This window comes from Juglans microcarpa x Juglans regia, chromosome 8D (genome assembly GCF_004785595.1).
Source record: "Juglans microcarpa x Juglans regia isolate MS1-56 chromosome 8D, Jm3101_v1.0, whole genome shotgun sequence".
Classification (NCBI taxonomy): Eukaryota; Viridiplantae; Streptophyta; class Magnoliopsida; order Fagales; family Juglandaceae; genus Juglans; species Juglans microcarpa x Juglans regia.
Window position 1 is genome coordinate 2,568,326 of NC_054608.1, and position 19,214 is coordinate 2,587,539.

Here is a 19,214-nt window from a genome sequence, read left to right on the forward strand (position 1 = left end):
ATATATAGTTTTTGAATCTTCATATATATATATATGTAATAGATTCATGATAGTATACTACTGTACGACGCCGTTTCTATTTGTTAATAACTTAATTGTTTAGGCCCTCCCGAGTTCCCCCTCTCCCCCATTTTGTCTTCAATCTTCAGATTCTTCACAGTCGTCAAGCGTCACTCGACTCACTCTCTCTTGCGGCCCTCCCCTTTCGCACACAGCCATCAACAACTCTGCAACAGTCCCCACCGGTCCACCCCCGCAGGCATTAATCGACACGGTAAGCCTCACTTTCTTTTCCCTCCTGATCATGTTTAGATTAGCTTGTGCTCTTTTAACATTTCCTTGAAAGATTATGGCTTCAAACACAGAAGGAGGTATTTATTAAGGATCTGTTTTAAGATTTTCTGCAGGGATCAAGTTTTGGTTATTGACATAATTTCAACCGGGGTTAACAGTATTACTTCCATATGAATTGTGTTGTGAACTGTGTTGCAAATGTGAATGTACATTTATAATTTTTTTGTTGTTGTGCATATAACATATCTGCTTGGAGATTGAATAATCATAAGATTGATCATCTTAAACATCTTAAATAGAAAATACAGGGGAGAGAGGGGCTGCGTGATGTTGTTGGGTCTTATTTTATTTTATTTTTTTCTATTTTTTTGTTTAAGATGAAAACATATTTTCTCAAATGTATGATTAATGATATATTTCTGTAATAATGATTATAAAATAGCCACAAGTTGAGTTAATGTGTGATGTTGTTGGGTCTGACATTTCTCAAGGTCTAACTTAACTGTGTTGCCTTTTCGTTCATCAATAGGTCAACAATCCACAAGAGTCCGAATTTTGAGTTGTGGAGCAAATCACCATTGAATCTGGAGGACGTTTCACCAAGTTTGGAAATTTGTAACATTTACTTTATTGTTGTTGCCTGTTGGTGGGAACATTTGTTGGACATGTAAGTTTGTAATTTGTTGTTGTTGCCTTGTTGGGAACATTTAATTTAGTTTGTAGTTTGCAGTTAGAAAATGTTGGATTTCTTTTTATTTTTTATTTTTTATTTTTGACAGCATGTTACTATGTTATTTGTTTTTAATTAGTTGTATTTTTTGTTATAACCAAAAGTGAAATATTTAATTTAGATTGTAATTTTTGAAAAAATTGAAATTTGTAAGCCCACACAGTTTTTTTTTTTTTTTTTAAAAAAAAAGTGGGCCAAATTTGAAGTTAAAAAAAAAAGAAAAAAAAAAAAGAGCTGAAAATTGGACTCCCCTCTGACTCTGCTTCGACAAATCAGAGTCGGAGTTCATGGAATGGAGGTAGTACATCTCGGAGTCGGAGTCGGAGGTCGGATTCGACCTTTGACAAAGTCAGAGTCGGAATGGCCCGGAGTCGGAGGTTGGCCATTCCGACTCCAATCCGGTCAATGCTCAGCCCTATGTATATGCCGTATACGACTTCCCTTTATTCTAGATCGAATAGCAAAACTCATGAGTTACTGAGTTCGTTTCTCCCATAAGGTTGAAAGATTATTTTAAGGCCAAAAAATAATTTCGCCAGAAATTTGGATTGGTTAGATTTAGCCAGCCAAGAAGATAATGAACAAATTTACTGTAGATTTAGCTAATTTGATGTAAATGTTTTTTAAGCAAACTAGTTAAAGTTTGGCCAAAATTTGACTATACGTCGATAACTACTAATGCTCTAATAGATCCCTCACCACCCAGATCAATTTTGCATGTGTATAAAAATAAAGAGAACCATATATCGACGTTGATTCTAATAATTAGCAGCATGTATGTACACCAGTTGGATGATGTTTCCATCGATCTCAGAATTTCCTCTCCATGTATTTTGAACTAATTGTTGTGATTATTATTATATAAGTACTGTCATGTATTCTCGTACGTGTCGGTTAATTTGCATTAATTATATATATTTATAAGAAAAGCGAGCATTTGTGATGGATTATTAGTCACGAGAATGTCTATTTAATTATGACGAAAACAGACTCATTTTAACAGGAAATAATCATTTTTATAAAAAATAACTGGCTACAAATAAACAGTTTTCTTGTAGTATTAAATCAGGCCTCTTATATATTGAGTACTACAGCCGATCGAGCTTGGTTCCATGGAGTGAATATTGCCATTAATTAATATACAATTTTGCTATAGGTACCCGCCGTTGGGTACCCGTAGCCGAATCATCTGACGTGGCTAATGCCACGTCAGCTTTATATTATTATTTAAAAAAAAAATCATCGCGATTCTTAGATCTGTGCATCTCTTGGTTCTTTCCCTTCTCTGTCTCTCTCTCTAGGACTCTCGAGCCATGGAACCGCGGGTTGCGCCTACCCCAACACCATCACCATCACCATCACCGACATCAAAGACCACTACCCTACTGGGGAAGTATCAATTGGGGCAGTTACTGGGACGAGGCAGCTTCGCCAAGGTGTACCAAGCACGGTCAGTAGTGGACGACACAGTTGTGGCTGTGAAGATCATCGACAAGTCCAAAACCGACAACGCCGCCATGGAACCACGGATAATCCGAGAGATCATGGCCATGCGTCGCCTCCAAGATCGCCCCAACATCCTCAAAATCCTCGAGGTCATGGCCACCAAGACCAAGATCTATCTCATCGTGGAGCTTGCCACGGGCGGTGAGCTGTTCTCCAAGATCTCGCACCGCGACAAGCTGCCTGAGCCGTCCGCGCGACGATACTTCCAGCAATTGGTATCGGCGCTGCATTTCTGCCACCAAAATGGAGTCGCCCACTGCGACGTGAAGCCTCAAAACCTCCTAGTTCAGTTTGACGATGTTGTCTCATCTTCGTGGGGGTCAGTTTGATTTCATAAGTGTTGATTTTAGAAACAACACTGAGCAGAGAAATGGTGCGTTTAACTTAGGGTGCAAACGCACCGTTTAAATAATGCTGATTAAACCTGACTTGGAACCTAGGTACGCGGCGTGTCCCCGTCTCGGGTGCAAGTAGCTTTTTTTATTAATATATGAAGGCATGAATCTCTTCTAAACCAAATGCCCCATGCATGCTATATTGAACATCTGGCTCATAATATGTATCAATTTCGCTTTCGTAAATATTGATCCTTATGGGGTTAAATCGTTCCAAAAATCAATTCAACTGGATTTTATTATTTATTTTACGTAGAATATGTCAACACAACATGACTCATTTAAACCAGTCATATAAATGGGTTGAACTAACGTGCATAACCCATTTGACCAGATTAAGTATATAAGTTAACATAAAAATTAAAATTTATATTTATTAGTAACTACAATATCTTAAAAAAATAAGACTAACTACTAATAAAATATATCAATATTTTTCAAATTTTAACATATAATAAAACTACCATTACAAATCCTATAATAACAAATATGAGTATAGGTCCAGAATTATAATCTCGACAAAAAAAATATAAACATACTGAAAAATATCAATATTATAACTTAATAATAACAAAATATTAATTTTGAAATAAAATATAAACGGATTAAAATAAGTTAATTTCAGACTAAACCAATTGACTCGTTTCTAAATCGTATCTTAACATGTCAGTTCATTTTAATTAAAACTCATTTACGTCAAATCTAAACCTGTTAATTTCATAATATATTCATATTAAATTCATGAATTGTGTCAAGCATCACCCTTAATAATATATCCACTTTTTACCGCTTTTTCTTTGCCATCTAATAAAGGTCAAGTGCCGGGTTATCGATCCATTCCACGTGAATCGATCATCCTATAGCTAGCTAGCTTTCCGGTCAGCTGTCATGATCGCTAGCTCCTTCATCTTCTTAATTTGGTTTTAACCACTCATTCCTAATTTGAACCTTGATATCCTTATAAAGCCATGCAAGTCTAGCCCTCTGTCTTTAATGAATTTCTATATGTGGATAATGACTATATATTGAAGTTCTGGTTTGCAATTTCCTTCATTAATTTGTTCAATTTTCAATTTTGTATGCCTTTTATCTTTTCCTCTACCAAGTACATATATATATATATATACTACAAGAAAAATAAATATTTGTGACGAATTATTTGTGACGATAATGACTATTTACGATAAAAATAAATTACTTTTAAGAAAAAATAATCATTTCGTAAGAAATAACTAGATATAAATAAATAATTTTGTTATACGTAGTACCCATATTGCAATGTAAGCCATTATTGACTTTTTTGCAAATGAGGCGGCTTTAAGTATATTATTTGTATATAGTCACCTTATATATTCTTTTAATTATTCTAACTTTTGTAAATTGAGTGTCACATGATTCAAGACTGTATATACGCAAGTTGTAACTTTAATTACCTCCCTCAAATAGATGCTAAATGCTCAAAATTTCAGAGTGAACATGGCAGAAGATGACAGTTTTTAATGCTTGCAAGCTACTCTTGTCTACCTGAGAAGAGCGGCAACATGGAAAAAAAAAAAATGAAGAAAGAAAGTTGGTAATAATCATAGGCAAAAAAGGGGGAAATCAAGAAAACAAAGGGCCGAATCGATCATGTAGATACGAGAAACAGCTATATCAAAGACTACATCAGCAGGATCCCAATCCCATCTTAATCATCCATATATATACCTTATATTGTCCTAGTTTTCATCTTCCTCCACACATCCTCTTCTGATCGATATCACAGTACTCCCATCTCTCCTAATGTTCATTCACAGCTTTCCAATTATGGTCTTGGTCTTGGCTTTCCTGATGTTTTGTCAGCTTACATGTATGTCGCAAGCGCAACTTCGAGTTGGATTCTACTCCCAGACATGCTCAGAAGCTGAATCAATTGTCCGCTCAGTTGTTCGAGATGCCATTGAAACTAATCCCAGGAATGCCCCAATTCTGCTTAGACTCCATTTCCACGACTGCTTTGTTCAGGTAGTTCATTTCTGGCCTCTAGCTCTCTAGCTCATGCATATAGACACACTGACGCATGAGAAAATTAAACTTCCCAGGTATATATATATATATATATATATATATATATATATATATATATATACATATTTCTTCTTTCTTAATTTCATTTTGTTTTTCAAACAGGGTTGCGATGCGTCTGTTTTGATCGACCATGGCTCTAACTCTGAAAGAAATGCACCTGGGCACGTAGGCCTGGAGGGCTTCGAAGTGATAGAGAATGCCAAAGCAAGATTGGAAAGCGTCTGCAAGGGTGCGGTTTCTTGCGCAGATATCGTGGCTTTGGCCGCCAGAGATGCAGTATCCTTGGTAACCATTTTATATTTGAAGCTTTGCCTGTCGGCGGCATGATATGCTTAGTATTAATTACTTCTGAAATTCGATCGGATCGACCACATTATGTATATATTTGAAAATAAAGGGTTATTATTCTCTTATTATCTATTTATTATTTTTTTTAAATTTTTTTATTTTATTTAATGGTTAAAAAAGTAACTATTAATAAAATTATATATATTTTTAATTTTTTTAATAATTAAGGATGTTAAAAAAATATTTAAAAAAATAATAAAAAATAAATAAAATTTCAAATACATATAAGTAATAAATGGGGCAGAAACCCTCTCGCTACTTTTACTTCCAAATCCAAGTTGAGAAACATGTGTATATTTGCCGTACGTGGTGCAGATAGGCGTGCCATTTTATGAGGTGCCAACCGGCCGGAGAGACGGTCGAGTTTCAAATATATCTTTTGCTGCCAACATGCCCGAAGTTGATGACTCAATTCAACTTCTGAAGTCCAAGTTCATGCAGAAGGGACTTTCGCATAAAGATCTAGTCCTTCTTAGTTCTGGTATATATGTACAATATTACTTTTATTTGCCAATGTTTTATCCTAAAGTTACGTTACATTATATATATTATTCTTTTTGTTGGGTTTGTCTACTATATCACTCCTTAAAATGAAAAATGATAGTTACTGTCATGAGTGCGCAAGTGCCGTATAATCAATTTAAAAAAAATAAATAAATACGATATCCAATTGAAAAGAAACTAATTTTTTAATAAAAAATTTTACTTTTTTTCAAAACTACTACATAGTACGTATATACTTTACAACTGTATATAATATTACTCTTTTAAAATCGCTTTAAAAATAAGCTTACAAGGCATGATATCAAAAAGTCATGAACACTTGGAGATCAAGTACTTTCGCGAAACCAATTGATTTTAAATGGATTGACAACTCACGATCCGACACATTATCTATCCACTATCTAATTATGATTAAGGTTTTATTTAAATTTAAATATGAGTTAAGATGTGTTAAGATAATTTTAAATGAATTGAATAAAATATTATTAAAATATTATTATTATTTTAAAATTTAAAAAAATTAAATTATTTATTATATTTTATATAAAAATTAAAAAAATTAAATTATTTATTATATTTTATATAAAAATTAAAAAAAAATTATAATAATAAGATAAATTGAAACAATCTCAAATCTAAATAAGACTTAAAAAGTACTACATTCTCAGTGCTATCATGGTTTTGCTCACAAAATTATCACATTGACATTGCAGGTGCGCACACCATTGGGACAACTGCGTGCTTCTTTCTGCAGAAGCGATTGTACGACTTCACCATTGCCAGTAGCTCTGACCCAGCAATCAACCCTCAATTTCTACCGAAACTCAAGGCCCTGTGCCCACCTGGAAACGTCAACGACAAGATACCTCTGGATGCTGTGACAGAATCGACATTTGATGAACAAATCTTTCGCAACATTAGGGATGGGTTTGCTGTCTTGTCGTCTGATGCCAGGCTCATTGATGACGTGAATACCAAGCAAGTTCTCGAGTCCTACATCAACAATGGGAGTAGTACTGGCAGATCTGTGCCATCTTTCAAGTTAGATTTTACTAAAGCAATGGTGAAGATGGGTAATATTGGAGTCAAGACAGGAATGCAGGGAGAGATTAGGCGAGTTTGCGGCAGTTTTAATTAAAGTTTGAGAGTATTAATATTTCTTGGATATGGAATTCTGTCTGTTTCGAGTTTGGAATGGTCAGATACTTTACAGTTTACAACATGCGTATCTCCCAAATAATTGTCCATTGTTCAAGAAAATAACATATATTTCTCCAAATCGGGTTGGAAGGGCCTATTAATTAAAGAAAAATTATACTTATCATTTCTTACACCACATGTCAATATATAATTTAATATTTTTGACTTTGTATTTAAACACACACATATTGATATGTAAATATGTATTTTTAAATAGAATGATAAAAATAACAAATCACATATTGATATGTAATGTGATGATGATAAGTAACTTTTTTCTTAATTAAATTATTAGTTAGTTGTTTAAACATATGAAAGATACATGTATTTTTCCTAAATAAGAATACACTGTTAGATTAAAAAATAGAAAAGTTCTATTTATTATTTTTTAACTATTGCCCTGTCAACATTTATTGATGTTGCATCAAATGATTGGTCTAAAAATAAATCATAATAAATAATTTTTAATCATTAAATATCACACCATGATACAAGGATTGGGACAAAAGAAAATTGTGGAAGCATTGCTCTAAAAGATATGCATGGTAAATTGTCTTAGAAAGGGCATCTATCATATGCTCCATAATAAAGAAGATTTAACACTCAATGAGTTATTCTATTATCAAGCTGGTATATAGAGTATATCATATACATAACACTTTAATAGTAAGTTTAGATTTGTAAGATTTAAATTTTAAAATTTATCTTTTAAATTAAACTATGATATGTAAGCACTTTACTCGGTATACTATACACCGACTTGAGAATAGAGTTTAAAAAATACTACACACAGTCGTGGAGTACGTAAGTACTGCGCAATTATTTTGAAAAAAGAGTGAAGTCTACTATTAAAAAATTAATTTTTTTCATATAAATCTCATATTTATTCATTTTTTTAAAAAAATTGTACTACTTTCGTACTATTGCAAATATCATTTTTCATATTGAGAAGTTGTACATTAGCATTGCGATGGATTTGTTAAAAATAAGACTTATATTTTCTCCAAATTTATTTATCAGAAAGAAAATAGAATTTTTTAGAGAGAATAATATTTTTGCTTTATCCAAACGACGTCGTTCCTATTTGTTCTTTGTAGCTCTGGCCACTGCTCATCATCCTCGTACAGGCTAAACTGCGAACACACCGACTCGGAACTTTGCAGCAATGGGAAGCATCAGCAACAAAGGCAGGCCATTGGCGGCCCACCATGCCCCTCTCTGCACCCGCACCCACCAAATCGGATCCCTCCTCCTAGTCTTTGCCACCTTCTTCCTCACCCGCCTTCTCGAGCGCTCATTTCCTTCCTACCCCGACTTATACGGCCATCACTTCCCGATGGCGCAGAGCCACGTCGGATTTACCGGCGGTGGGTCCATCGTTTGGCCTGAGCGAGGTTACGGGTCCCTTCTCTCCCTCAAGATCTACGTCTATGACGAGGACGAGATTGATGGACTCAAGTCGCTGATGTATGGGAGAGACGGTACGATCACCGCCGAGGCTTGCTTGAAGGGCCAGTGGGGGACTCAGGTAAATTCGGTCTTCAATTTCAGCATATTTATGCAAAATTTTGGGAAAATTGATGTAAAGAAATTGAAGCTTTCGAGTAGGAAACTGATGCTTTATGCGGTTGGTTTTGATAGAGTTTAGTGCGTTGTTTCATTTGGCTACTTATTAGGAAAGTTAGGCATGGAGAACGAGTAAAAGTTTCCAAATTTTTAATTTAGTGTAAAATAATTGGTTTCCAGGTTTGATTTCTTAAGCGCAATGAAATAAAATTAAGCTCAGACGAAAAAACTTATGAAAATGCAGTCATTACTCTTCTGTTTCTATAGTTTTATTGATTAATTATGTAGGTTAAAATACACAAGCTGCTTCTGAAGTCGAGGCATCGTACGACAAAGAAAGAGGAAGCGGATCTGTTCTTTGTGCCGGCATATGTTAAATGTGTTCGGATGATGGGTGGTCTTAATGATAAAGAGATTGACCAGACCTATGTAAAGGTATAATCTTTTGAGTATCTTTGTTTGCTTAATATCCTTCATTACATTAAAAAAAAATGAAAAATTCTAGACATAAGTCCCACACTTCTTCACAAATATGTGATTTTACTCTTTTACCGATAAAAATTAAAATCACATGTTTTTAAGTGGTGTGCAGAGTGTGAGACTTCTGTGTAGCACGATTCAAAAAAAATATAAAACCAGACCTCTGTCACGGTCATTTTGCTCCTTTTTTTTCAGGTCATAAGTCAAATGCCACATTTTAGGCGGTCAGGGGGTCGTGACCACATATTTGTTTTTCCGAGGTAAAATTTGGGTTGATTCTGGGTTATTTCTTCTTTGCCAAAAGATCATGTTGATGACTAATCGACATGTCATTGTAAGAGAAGATTGATAACACTGTGTAAACATAGTAATTGATAGAAATTCTCAGAAAAAACAAGGATAGCATATCTGGAGCAGTGCTTAAGAGTAGTTTGTAAAAGCGAGTTATGACTTCAGAGTTCAGATCAGTCTGTCTTCTTCTCTCATCATAATTCCATAACTTAAGCAAGATGAAGAATATTCTTTTTCATATTTTGTAGGCCTTTCCAATTGGCCTATAATACATTTAGCAATAAGTCATGAAAGAAATGAAAATTATTGTTAGCATAATACTTTTAGTTGGGTTGTTAGGGCAAGAAAATAATATACTTGGCAACAAGTCATGATACCTGTTCCTCTCAGTTAAAACTACCAATTGAAGTAACCATTTCAACCCTTTTGTAACCCTTTCAATTCTTTTGCCTTTGTTTTTCTGTTTCTTTTTTCTTAGCCAGCAAGCTGTGCACATAATGAAACCAAGTCTCTGATAATAGTTATGGCGAAGAGAAATAATTTTGAGCTTGCACAGATCTTCACTATTAGTATTGAAATGTGAATGATCTTACTTTCTCTCAACTGCAGTGGTGCTGGAGCTCAGTTATTTAAATCTTGGGCAACATACATAAATCGTTCCATCATTCTGACTCCTGAGGTACCGTGCTTACTTCCCAAGACATATTATAAGGTTCATTTAATGGATTCCAGTCAGGGATAAACTGACAGATTGTAATCTTCAATTATTGTTTTCGGCTGCTGATCATAGACAATGTCAAATGCCTTGTATAAAAAATTTCAGGCATTTTTGACATTTTATAATTATCATAGGCAGTATGTTATTCTGTTCAAACCAGATGACATGTATGTCTTATATATAAGAAAGTTTTTAAGAAATATGGAAATTGTATGTGGAGCGACATTACTTGAAAGAGAAAAATTACTCACTTGTTGTGTGGTGCGGATTGAGCAGTAATGATTGTTAACCTGGAGCATGAACAACCCTCTGAAATGTCTTAGTATGACACTAATTGTATTGGTCCGTTCTTTTCATGTTGCTGGATTTGAACGCACAATTTTTTGTATGTGCTTGGTCTATTTCTGCAATTAGTTTCAATGATTTTTGGGGTGGGTTCTCTGCGGCTATCAGATCATTGGTCCTAATGTTTATTAATGTGTTAGTGCAGGGGGACCGGACGGATAAGAAAGGCACAAGTTCTTTTAATACCTGGAAAGATATCATAATTCCCGGAAATGTTGATGACAGGATGACTGGAACTGGGGCTACCCTTGTCCAGCCTTTGCCTCTATCAAAGCGGAAGTATTTGGCAAACTATTTAGGTCGTGCACAAGGAAAGGTTGGCCGTCTTCAGTTAGTAGAGCTTGCCAGGAAATTTCCAGACAAGGTATGTCATCATCTAATACTTTTTTATCACCTTAAATGAAATATCTGGTTTGCTCAATTTTGTATTCAGTAACCTAGATTCGACTGTGAAGTTTGGCTGAACTATAAACACGACTTAGACATTGGGTTCTGTGCCCATATTTGGTCATTTGCTTCAGGAAAAAACTTTGCCAGTCTAAGCAGGGCAAAAAGTGGTGGTCGCAGACTCGCATATCTAATAATCAATTCTCATGAATTGTTCGAAACCTATATATATATATATATATATATATATAAAATCTCGTGACTTGTTTGAAAAACAAAAAGGCTTATGCAATTGTTTATTGGTTAATAACATTCACTAGTATTATACAAGCACTAGATTGTGTATTGAAAGGCAAAGTTACACTTTCACAGCACAAATAGTGATGGTGCTAACTATTTTCTGGCGGTGGTTGAACAAGATGCTTTGAAATTCCACCTTGTGTGGTGGTATGTTCCATCTGAAAGTGCTAAATCTTGACTACATTAACTTTGTGTTCTTTTTCTAATAGATATACAAAGTATGCGTATTGACTCTGTAAACAGTTGGAATCTCCAGAGCTAAAGTTCAGTGGCCCTGAAAAATTGGGAAGGATAGAGTATTTTGAACACCTTCGAAATGCAAAGTTCTGCCTTGCTCCTCGTGGGGAGTCATCTTGGTCTCTCCGATATTATGAGTCTTCCTTTGTGGTCTCTCTCTCTCTCTCTCTGTTTTCACATACACGAAATAGGGTGGACCAGTTAAAATAATGTGTGTTTCTGCTAAACAGGAGTGCATCCCAGTCATCTTATCGGATCAAATAGAATTGCCTTTCCAGAATGCCATTGACTACACCCAGATATCAATAAAATGGCCATCCACTCAAATTGGTCCCCAACTTTTGGACTACCTAGAATCTATACCAGGTCAAATTCGACACTTCATTATGTCGTGGTTTTCATACTGTTGCCAATAACATGTTATGGCTTCTGTTTTTGGTTTTCAGATGACCATATAGAGAAGATGATTGCCCATGTTAAACATATAAGGTGCCTATGGGTTTATGCTCCCGAATCGGTATCATGCTCAGCATTGCACGGCATTATGTGGGAACTTCAGAGGAAAGTAAGGCAATTTCACCAGTCGGCTGAGACATTCTGGCTGCACAACGGATCTATTGTAAATAGAAACTTGATTGAATTCTCTAACTGGAAACCTCCCTTGCCTTTGCCTTGATCATGGTTAGAGATGATCCCTTTGCTTGCCTGTATATTTTATTTTCATAAAACCAGTCCGCATTCTATTTGATTTGTTTTGTTAGTTTTAGGCCTTTCTCTCTCGTGCACATGATTTCTTAGGTTAGATGTATTCCTCCCGAATATAATGGGATACACGGTCCTCCTCCCCCTTCTTTCCCCTCGCCCCATTTTTTCTTTAATCTGATCATTATGCATAGACATCATGAATACCCTTTTAAGAATCTAATTCTCAATGATAAGCACTGTAACCCCATGTTCAAAAATCTTTAGAGTTCCATTGCAAGTTTTTGTTTTGTTTTTTTTTTTTTTTTTTTGTACTCGTGTCCATTCACTGTCATGCTCTTGCTATGGTGGAGGATAATTTGATGAACTTGGATGCTTGTGGCTGAAGTAATATCGAGATTATCGGTACTTTACATTGATTAAAGTATGGGTTCTTAATATGGAATGCCCTTCAACACTTTTGGGGGGGCTGATTCTCCTGGTTTATTTCTATGAGATGCTAAAGTATATCTCTAATCTTTATCATTTTTAACCAAATGGATTGATTTTACATATTTTTAGTTTACAAGTCAACTACTTAAATAAAGCATAATACCACAAGTATTGCGACGAAATTTCCGCTAACGATGGTAACCATTATGCGAGGAGCGAACGAAAATTCTAGAGAAACTGAAGAAGTTCAAAGATAGCCAGGCTTCCTGAGCCAGGCTTTCCAAGTCCGGGTGGACAGGAATAAACACCAAAAGGGAATCCGAATCTCCCAGAAACATGCCACGCGTCAGGCCTAAAAAATTATGATTTTAATCACAGAGAATTCGGATTTTGCACAGTTTTGACACCACGTCCACACATAACCAAACCCATACACCGTGACAACCTCAACTTCTACAAGATACCACCCATCAAGTTTCAGTTTCCTGTAATCGGAGAGTTGGTGGTCTGAACTCTCCTGAGACCAAATAACAGAACAGGCTTCTTTTTCTAAGTTAAAATCTGTGTTGGAGAACATGGGAACAGTTTTATATAGTAGTTGCAGCTTTTCGTGGAGATATCACCAGCAGAAAGTTCACTCTAATAATTTGCTTACACATTCTTCACTGGAAAGTGGGATTTCTAGAGCAAAAGTTACTGCTTGTTCAGGAGAGAGTGGATTGGTTGGTGAAGAAGTTGAGAAAGGCTCAGGATTTATGAAGAGAAGATCGGTTTTGGTTTCTGGGACTTCTTTAATCTCCTCGGCAATTTTGGGCTCTGCAAGAGAGGGGCTGGCTGTGGTCAAACAAGGTCTTCTTGCTGGGCGGATACCTGGCCTGTCCGAACCAGATGAACAAGGTTGGTTTTCGTAGTTTTTCATATTCTCATGCTCGCCTGCATTCTAATTGCCCTGTCGTTTTAATTGTGTCCTAATTTATCATAAAGGTCATGAAATTCACCTTGCAAGATTTTTTCATAATGTTAATAGTTGTATCTCCAATTGCTTGGTAGTATCTTCATACTTCTTAGCGACTAAGTTTACATCAAAAGACTGTTTTCTCGATCTAGGAGACTAGCACCATTTGTTTCTAATTTGTCAGTTAAGATGTGGGCGAAGTACTTAAGAGGGCAAAAATGATCCATATACCCTTCTTCTCCATCCATATATGAAAGCTGCAGCTCCAAATATTATTTGCTCCTAACAACTTGTGAGGAAAAGGCAGAAAGTAAATAGAAGAAGGACGTCCCAGAGATAACCCTTTATAACCTGATCGATTATAAATTAATGCATGGCACATAAAAATTCTATTCAGTCTTCGATCGTGCAAGATTTTCACTTGTTCTACACATTGGAATACTTTCTGTAGTTGCCACAGTCAAGTGTATAGAATCCCGTTATGGAACTTAATTGTATAGGGTTGAAGATTCTGGATCCATTCAAGCTACACATCCTTTGTCTTTTTTCCTTTTTTGTTTTGTTTATCGGTATTGTCAAGTTCACTAGGAAAACATATGCTCAGTCAGGTTGGAGGACATACCGCAGGCCAGATGAGAAGTCTGGAGGGCATGGTGTTGGATGGAGTCCGATCATCCCGTACGCATTTTCTGTCCCTCAGGATTGGGAAGAGGTGATAATATACAACCAAAACTTGAGGCTGAATTGTTTGTTTGAACTTGCATTTGAATCGCATATTCAAGTTGTTTTGTTTCTAGAAAGTCTCCCTCTCATTTTTGGTTTACCTCTTCTTATTGCAATGGATTCATCAATACAATCTGTATACCAGGTTCCAGTATCCATCGCAGATCTTGGTGGCACTGAAATTGATTTGAGATTTGCTAGCTCTAAGGAAGGACGCATATTTGTTATTGTTGCTCCTGTTCTTAGATTTGCAGATGGTTAGTTCCCATAACTCTTTTACTTATATAAAAAAAAAAAAAAAGTTCCCATCACTCTTTTTTTCCAAGTAGCATTCTGCAGTTGGAAGAATGCCCAATGCTTGTGTGCTTTATGAACTTTGACTAGTTGTGCCTTTCTGGGAAGAATTTTCCATGCTCTTGGTTAAAGAATTTTGATGCTCACGTCTTTGTATAGGTCTTGGTGAGAATGCTAAAATCGAACTAATTGGGCCTCCAGAAAAAGTGATCGATGCATTTGGACCAGAAGTGATTGGGGAAAATGTAGAAGGAAAGGTTATAAGTACGAATGTAGCAGAACACTTAGGGAGAACATATTATCAGTATGAATTAGAGCCACCTCATGCTCTTATTACTGCAACTGCAGCAGGAAATCGCCTCTACTTGTTCAACGTAACTGCAAGTGGTATGGATATTGATCCTAATGCAAGATGCATTTCAATGACCTAAGGCAAAAATATTCATATGTTTTACTTTTGCAGGTCTTCAGTGGAAGAGGCACTACAGTGATTTGAAGAGGATATCCGACTCTTTTCGTGTTGTCTAATTGAAATTTTGTGAACAGTGATTGCATAAAACTATTATTCGAGTATCTGTAAAGTTTACAACAATGAGAGGAGAAAGAAAAGATTCAAAATTAACTAAAAGTTAAATGTGTTGGTGGAAAATTGAGTTCCATTTGTGTATAGCTTTGGTGCATATCAAATTCTTGTCTAAAGATCTCTTGCAATTATTTGGCAGTAGTTTGTGTAAAAGCAGATATTGAAGGAAACACTAAAGAGCTCTGCATATGCGTCAACCTTCAAGGTTCAGATGCTTCACAATTAAACTTTTGATAATCATGAAATTTGATAGGCAGATACTGAACACTTCTCTGTCTAGTGAATCTCTCTCTCTCTCTGAGCAAATGAAGTACTACATGTTCGGAAAGCCGGTCAGTTTTGGCATGTTATATTTGAAACTACCAAGTTGTGTGCTACTTCATTGACACTTCTTGGAACATTGCTTGTGTTCTATTCGTGGAGTTTTGAAGATTGGATCCGACCTGTTAATGATGAGAAAGAACTGCTAGTCACAGTTGAGGGACGCTTTCTTAGGGTTTTTTAGTTGTAGCTTATGTGCTTTATTGACTCCTCGAAGAGCAGCAAAGACTTCTCCTGTGCTGAAGTTGGTGGATGGGATTTGTTGAGTCCATTGTAAATAGCATATTGCCTGAAGAGTTTCATCAAAGTGCATCTGCTATGGAGTTGGTCTTTCCGAACAGCGACATCATAGTTGATCTTCGAGAAGTAGTCCTCAGGCAGAGTCGTCCAATGGTTCTCAGTGGGTGGTTTTGTTTTGATGCCAGAGTTGGAGGTATTCATCATGGGACAGTTGAGTGATCAGTCTGGCCAGGTTTAAAGGTGGTGGATTAGGGACATTTCAATTAGCATGTTGTGGTTAGCTTAGGTAGAGGGTGTCAAGCAGGAGGGTGGCATAAAAGAAATCCACTGTGTGATACATCTTAAAGGGTATAGAACACTAGCAATAAATTATAATCACTTCATCAGACTCAAATCCTTCATCTAGCATTTTGCGAAATGCTTCAAGATCAGCTTCCTCGCAAACCCACACTGCGCATACCCGGGCATGACCATGTGGCATGAAGTACCCAGAAACCATTGATGACCAAACAAAGAAATCTCCATTACAACTTCCCTTGCAGCCTCCATCTCCCCATTTCCGGCGTGCCCATCAACCATCACAGTCCAAGTCACCACATTCTTCAACGCAGTAGGAACCCTGTTCAACAATTTCCCTGGTAGCGTTCCTTCTTCCAGTAGGTTTGGATTGATGGTAGAGTACTGGGTAATGTGTAATTACTTGTTGGTTTTGGGACAAAGTTATTGTCATTTCAAAGTTTCATCTTTTTCGCGCTGCCAACCTTCGATTGCCGCAACGATCATCAGTATTATATCGTTTTGAAGCTCGTCAAGACCACCCATACACTTAAACCTAATAACTTAAATGCCCCTCTCCCCAGTTTTTCCCTCTATGAAGCAACTTGAATTATGGTCTTTTGAGGAACGGAGCTGAGAATGCTGAAACTCTTGCGGAACTCTAGAACTATCAGAGAATTGAAGCAAACACATCTTCAGATTCTCATGAATGGCCTCCATGGTAGTGATTTTGTACTGCCTAAGCTTATTGCACTTGCCTCCGAACTTTTTTCGCTTGATTACGCGGTTAGGATATTTCAGTATTCTGAGTATCCGAATGTAGTTTCCTGTAATACTATGATCAAATGCTTTATTGGAAAGACCCATAAGGGCGCATTGCGTGTTTACGATCAAATGAAGGTGTTGACCATCGCACCGAATAGTTTTACCTTTACTTTTCTTCTGAGGTGTTTTGAACCGTTTGAAGCTCTAGAAGATGGTAGAGTGGTTCATGGTGATATTGTGAAGCTAGGATTCGGTTCAAGTGTTTTTGTTCAGAATACCCTTTTGGATTTCTACGCTAAATGTGGCCGGAATTTGGATTGGGCTAGTCGGGTGTTTGGAGAAATGCCTACAAGAGATGTTGTTTCATGGAATTCAATGATTGGTGCGTACTTGGCACATGGGAAAGTAGAATCTGCTATTGGGTTGTTTGATTCAATGCCTGAGAGGAACGTTGTGTCATGGAACTCTATTGTTTCGGGGCTTTCTAAGGCTGGAATTATGGAATTGGCTCGCTCTGTCTTCGATAGAATGCCAGGAAAAAATGAGGTTTCCTGGAATTCCATGATTTCTGGCTATATACGGCTGGGTGATGTTGAGTCTGCACAGTGTATTTTTGATCAGATGTCAAAGAGAACAGTAGTTTCTTGGACAGTTATGATTTCAGGATATACTATGATTGGAGATCTTGAATCTGCGAGGAACATTTTTCATCAGATGCCAGTTAAGAACACAGTCTCTTGGAATGCTATGATTGCTGGTTATGTTCATAACCATGAGTTTGTTCAAGCTCTTTATGTGTTTCATCAGATGTTAATTGATGGCAAGTGCAGGCCTGATCAGACAACTTTGGTCAGCATACTCTCTGCCTGTTCTCATTTGGGATCTCTAGAACATGGGAAATGGATTGATTCTTATATTAAGATAAACAAGTTCGACATGACTATTCCTTTAGGCAATGCTCTAATAGACTTCTTTGCAAAATGTGGAGATGTGGAAAATGCAAAAGCAGTTTTTGATAAGATGGCTAAAAGATGTGTAATTACATGGACGACAATGATTTTGGGTCTAGCTGTTAATGGTCATTGTAAAGAAGCTCTAGCACTCTTCGATAGGATGCATGCCGAAGGAGTTCAGCAAGATGATGTCATTTTCATCGCTGTTCTATCAGCCTGCACTCATGGAGGGTTGGTAGAAGAAGGCAAAAGAGTATTTGGCCAGATGGTGCGGGAGTTTGATATTGTACCTCGAATTGAGCATTATGGTTGCATGGTTGACCTTCTGGGTCGGGCAGGGAGGTTGGAAGAAGCGGAAGAATTCATTGAAGGCATGCATTTAAAGCCAAATGCTGTCATTTGGGCCACTCTACTAGGTTCTTGTAAGATTCATGGAAAAGGGGATATATTAAAATCTGTGACGAGAAAGATTATGGAGCTGGAACCTTCAAATCCTAGCTATTTGGCGCTTATTTCCAATATGAGCGCCTCAATTGGACAGTGGAAAGATACTTTGGTATCTCGGGTCGCAATGAGACGGCAAGGCTTGGAGAAAGTTCCTGGTTGTAGCTCAATTCAAGTAGGGGATAAGGTCCATGAGTTTCTAGCCAAAGATACGAGTCATGAGCAAAGAAAGGACATTTATGGGGTTTTATATTGTTTAAATGGACACTTGAAAGCAGTGTCTGATGAATTATGATTCGTGGGAAAATCCCATGGTTCATGGCACTAAAAAGGATGGCTTAGGAAGAATGAACAATGAGAAAGTCGAGTATCTTGGAACAGTTTTTACTTTCGTATCGGAGAAAAATTTACTTTAAAATCTGGATCGTGATCGCTTCCAAGAAAACCTCATCTTTCATGAACCAGAAAATGAGAAAGTAATTGAGGTTTTAGTTGCACAAAATTTGGAGGTTGAATTGGGAAAAAACACCAAATTAAATGTCCTCTGTCTCGTAGAATTAAGCAACAGAAAACTGTGGGCAGGCATGACTCGTAAAATCAATGCTGAAACATCTACTGCTGAAAAGGTGGCAATTTGGCAAGGGGAAGAACTATTGCCAGGGGAATTATGGCTGTTGAGACCATCTTTCGTGAAATGAAACGGTAAAGTTGTGGCTGCTTGGTGGCCATTCTCATCAGCAGAGTCAGAGATGCGGGACAAGAAGAAGAATTGGAACCTCACAAAAGCATTTGAGCTATAAGGTTCTGATAATGTAGAATCTTTGTTTTGTCATGTTCAATAGAATTAGAAGGATGGTAATATTGAGACTCACAAAGCTGGGAATTTATGGATGGCAATCAAACTTATAATGGTCTAGATGACTTAATTTCACCGGCTCTTATGATTAGAACTCGAAACCTTTTAACTTGGTGTTCTCTGTCATATATTTCCTGTATACTTGGGCTATGCCTTGTTATTTTTTTTAATAGAATTTTATTTTACTTATCAAAAAAAGAAGTCAAAACCATTTGTATGGGATATAAGGAACAGGTGGAATTGAAGCTACTAGCTTGTGTTAATTCTGGCTGAAGAACCCTAACCCCAATGTACTTTGTTCT

General features: G+C 36.6%; 5 protein-coding genes across 5 annotated transcripts; all 5 read left to right on the forward strand.

The window, feature by feature from the left end:
• Positions 1-2,337: 2,337 nt before the first annotated feature.
• Positions 2,338-2,859, forward strand: LOC121243125 (CBL-interacting serine/threonine-protein kinase 7-like). Its single transcript, XM_041141182.1, has one exon. The coding sequence runs from the start codon at positions 2,338-2,340 to the stop codon at positions 2,857-2,859; it is 522 nt and encodes a 173-aa protein (XP_040997116.1).
• A 1,511-nt stretch (positions 2,860-4,370) lies between these two features.
• LOC121242091 (peroxidase 43-like) lies at positions 4,371-7,034 on the forward strand. The gene is made up of 4 exons (XM_041139995.1): positions 4,371-4,929; positions 5,095-5,277; positions 5,656-5,821; positions 6,558-7,034. The coding sequence occupies exons 1-4, from the start codon at positions 4,708-4,710 to the stop codon at positions 6,980-6,982; spliced, it is 996 nt and encodes a 331-aa protein (XP_040995929.1). The 5' UTR covers positions 4,371-4,707; the 3' UTR covers positions 6,983-7,034.
• Positions 7,035-8,139: 1,105 nt separating this feature from the next.
• Positions 8,140-12,331, forward strand: LOC121242094 (probable glucuronosyltransferase Os01g0926400). The gene is made up of 8 exons (XM_041139999.1): positions 8,140-8,572; positions 8,899-9,045; positions 9,286-9,350; positions 9,991-10,060; positions 10,590-10,808; positions 11,375-11,518; positions 11,599-11,734; positions 11,815-12,331. Exons 1-8 carry the CDS (start codon positions 8,210-8,212, stop codon positions 12,042-12,044), a joined length of 1,374 nt encoding a protein of 457 aa, XP_040995933.1. The 5' UTR covers positions 8,140-8,209; the 3' UTR covers positions 12,045-12,331.
• Positions 12,332-12,792: 461 nt separating this feature from the next.
• Positions 12,793-15,143, forward strand: LOC121242092 (psbP domain-containing protein 4, chloroplastic). The gene is made up of 5 exons (XM_041139997.1): positions 12,793-13,399; positions 14,066-14,169; positions 14,326-14,437; positions 14,634-14,861; positions 14,938-15,143. Exons 1-5 carry the CDS (start codon positions 13,078-13,080, stop codon positions 15,000-15,002), a joined length of 831 nt encoding a protein of 276 aa, XP_040995931.1. The 5' UTR covers positions 12,793-13,077; the 3' UTR covers positions 15,003-15,143.
• Positions 15,144-16,119: 976 nt separating this feature from the next.
• Positions 16,120-19,022, forward strand: LOC121242090 (pentatricopeptide repeat-containing protein At3g29230-like). Its single transcript, XM_041139994.1, has 2 exons — positions 16,120-18,532; positions 18,639-19,022. Exon 1 carries the CDS (start codon positions 16,534-16,536, stop codon positions 18,349-18,351), a length of 1,818 nt encoding a protein of 605 aa, XP_040995928.1. The 5' UTR covers positions 16,120-16,533; the 3' UTR covers positions 18,352-18,532; positions 18,639-19,022.
• The last annotated feature ends 192 nt before the right edge of the window (positions 19,023-19,214 follow it).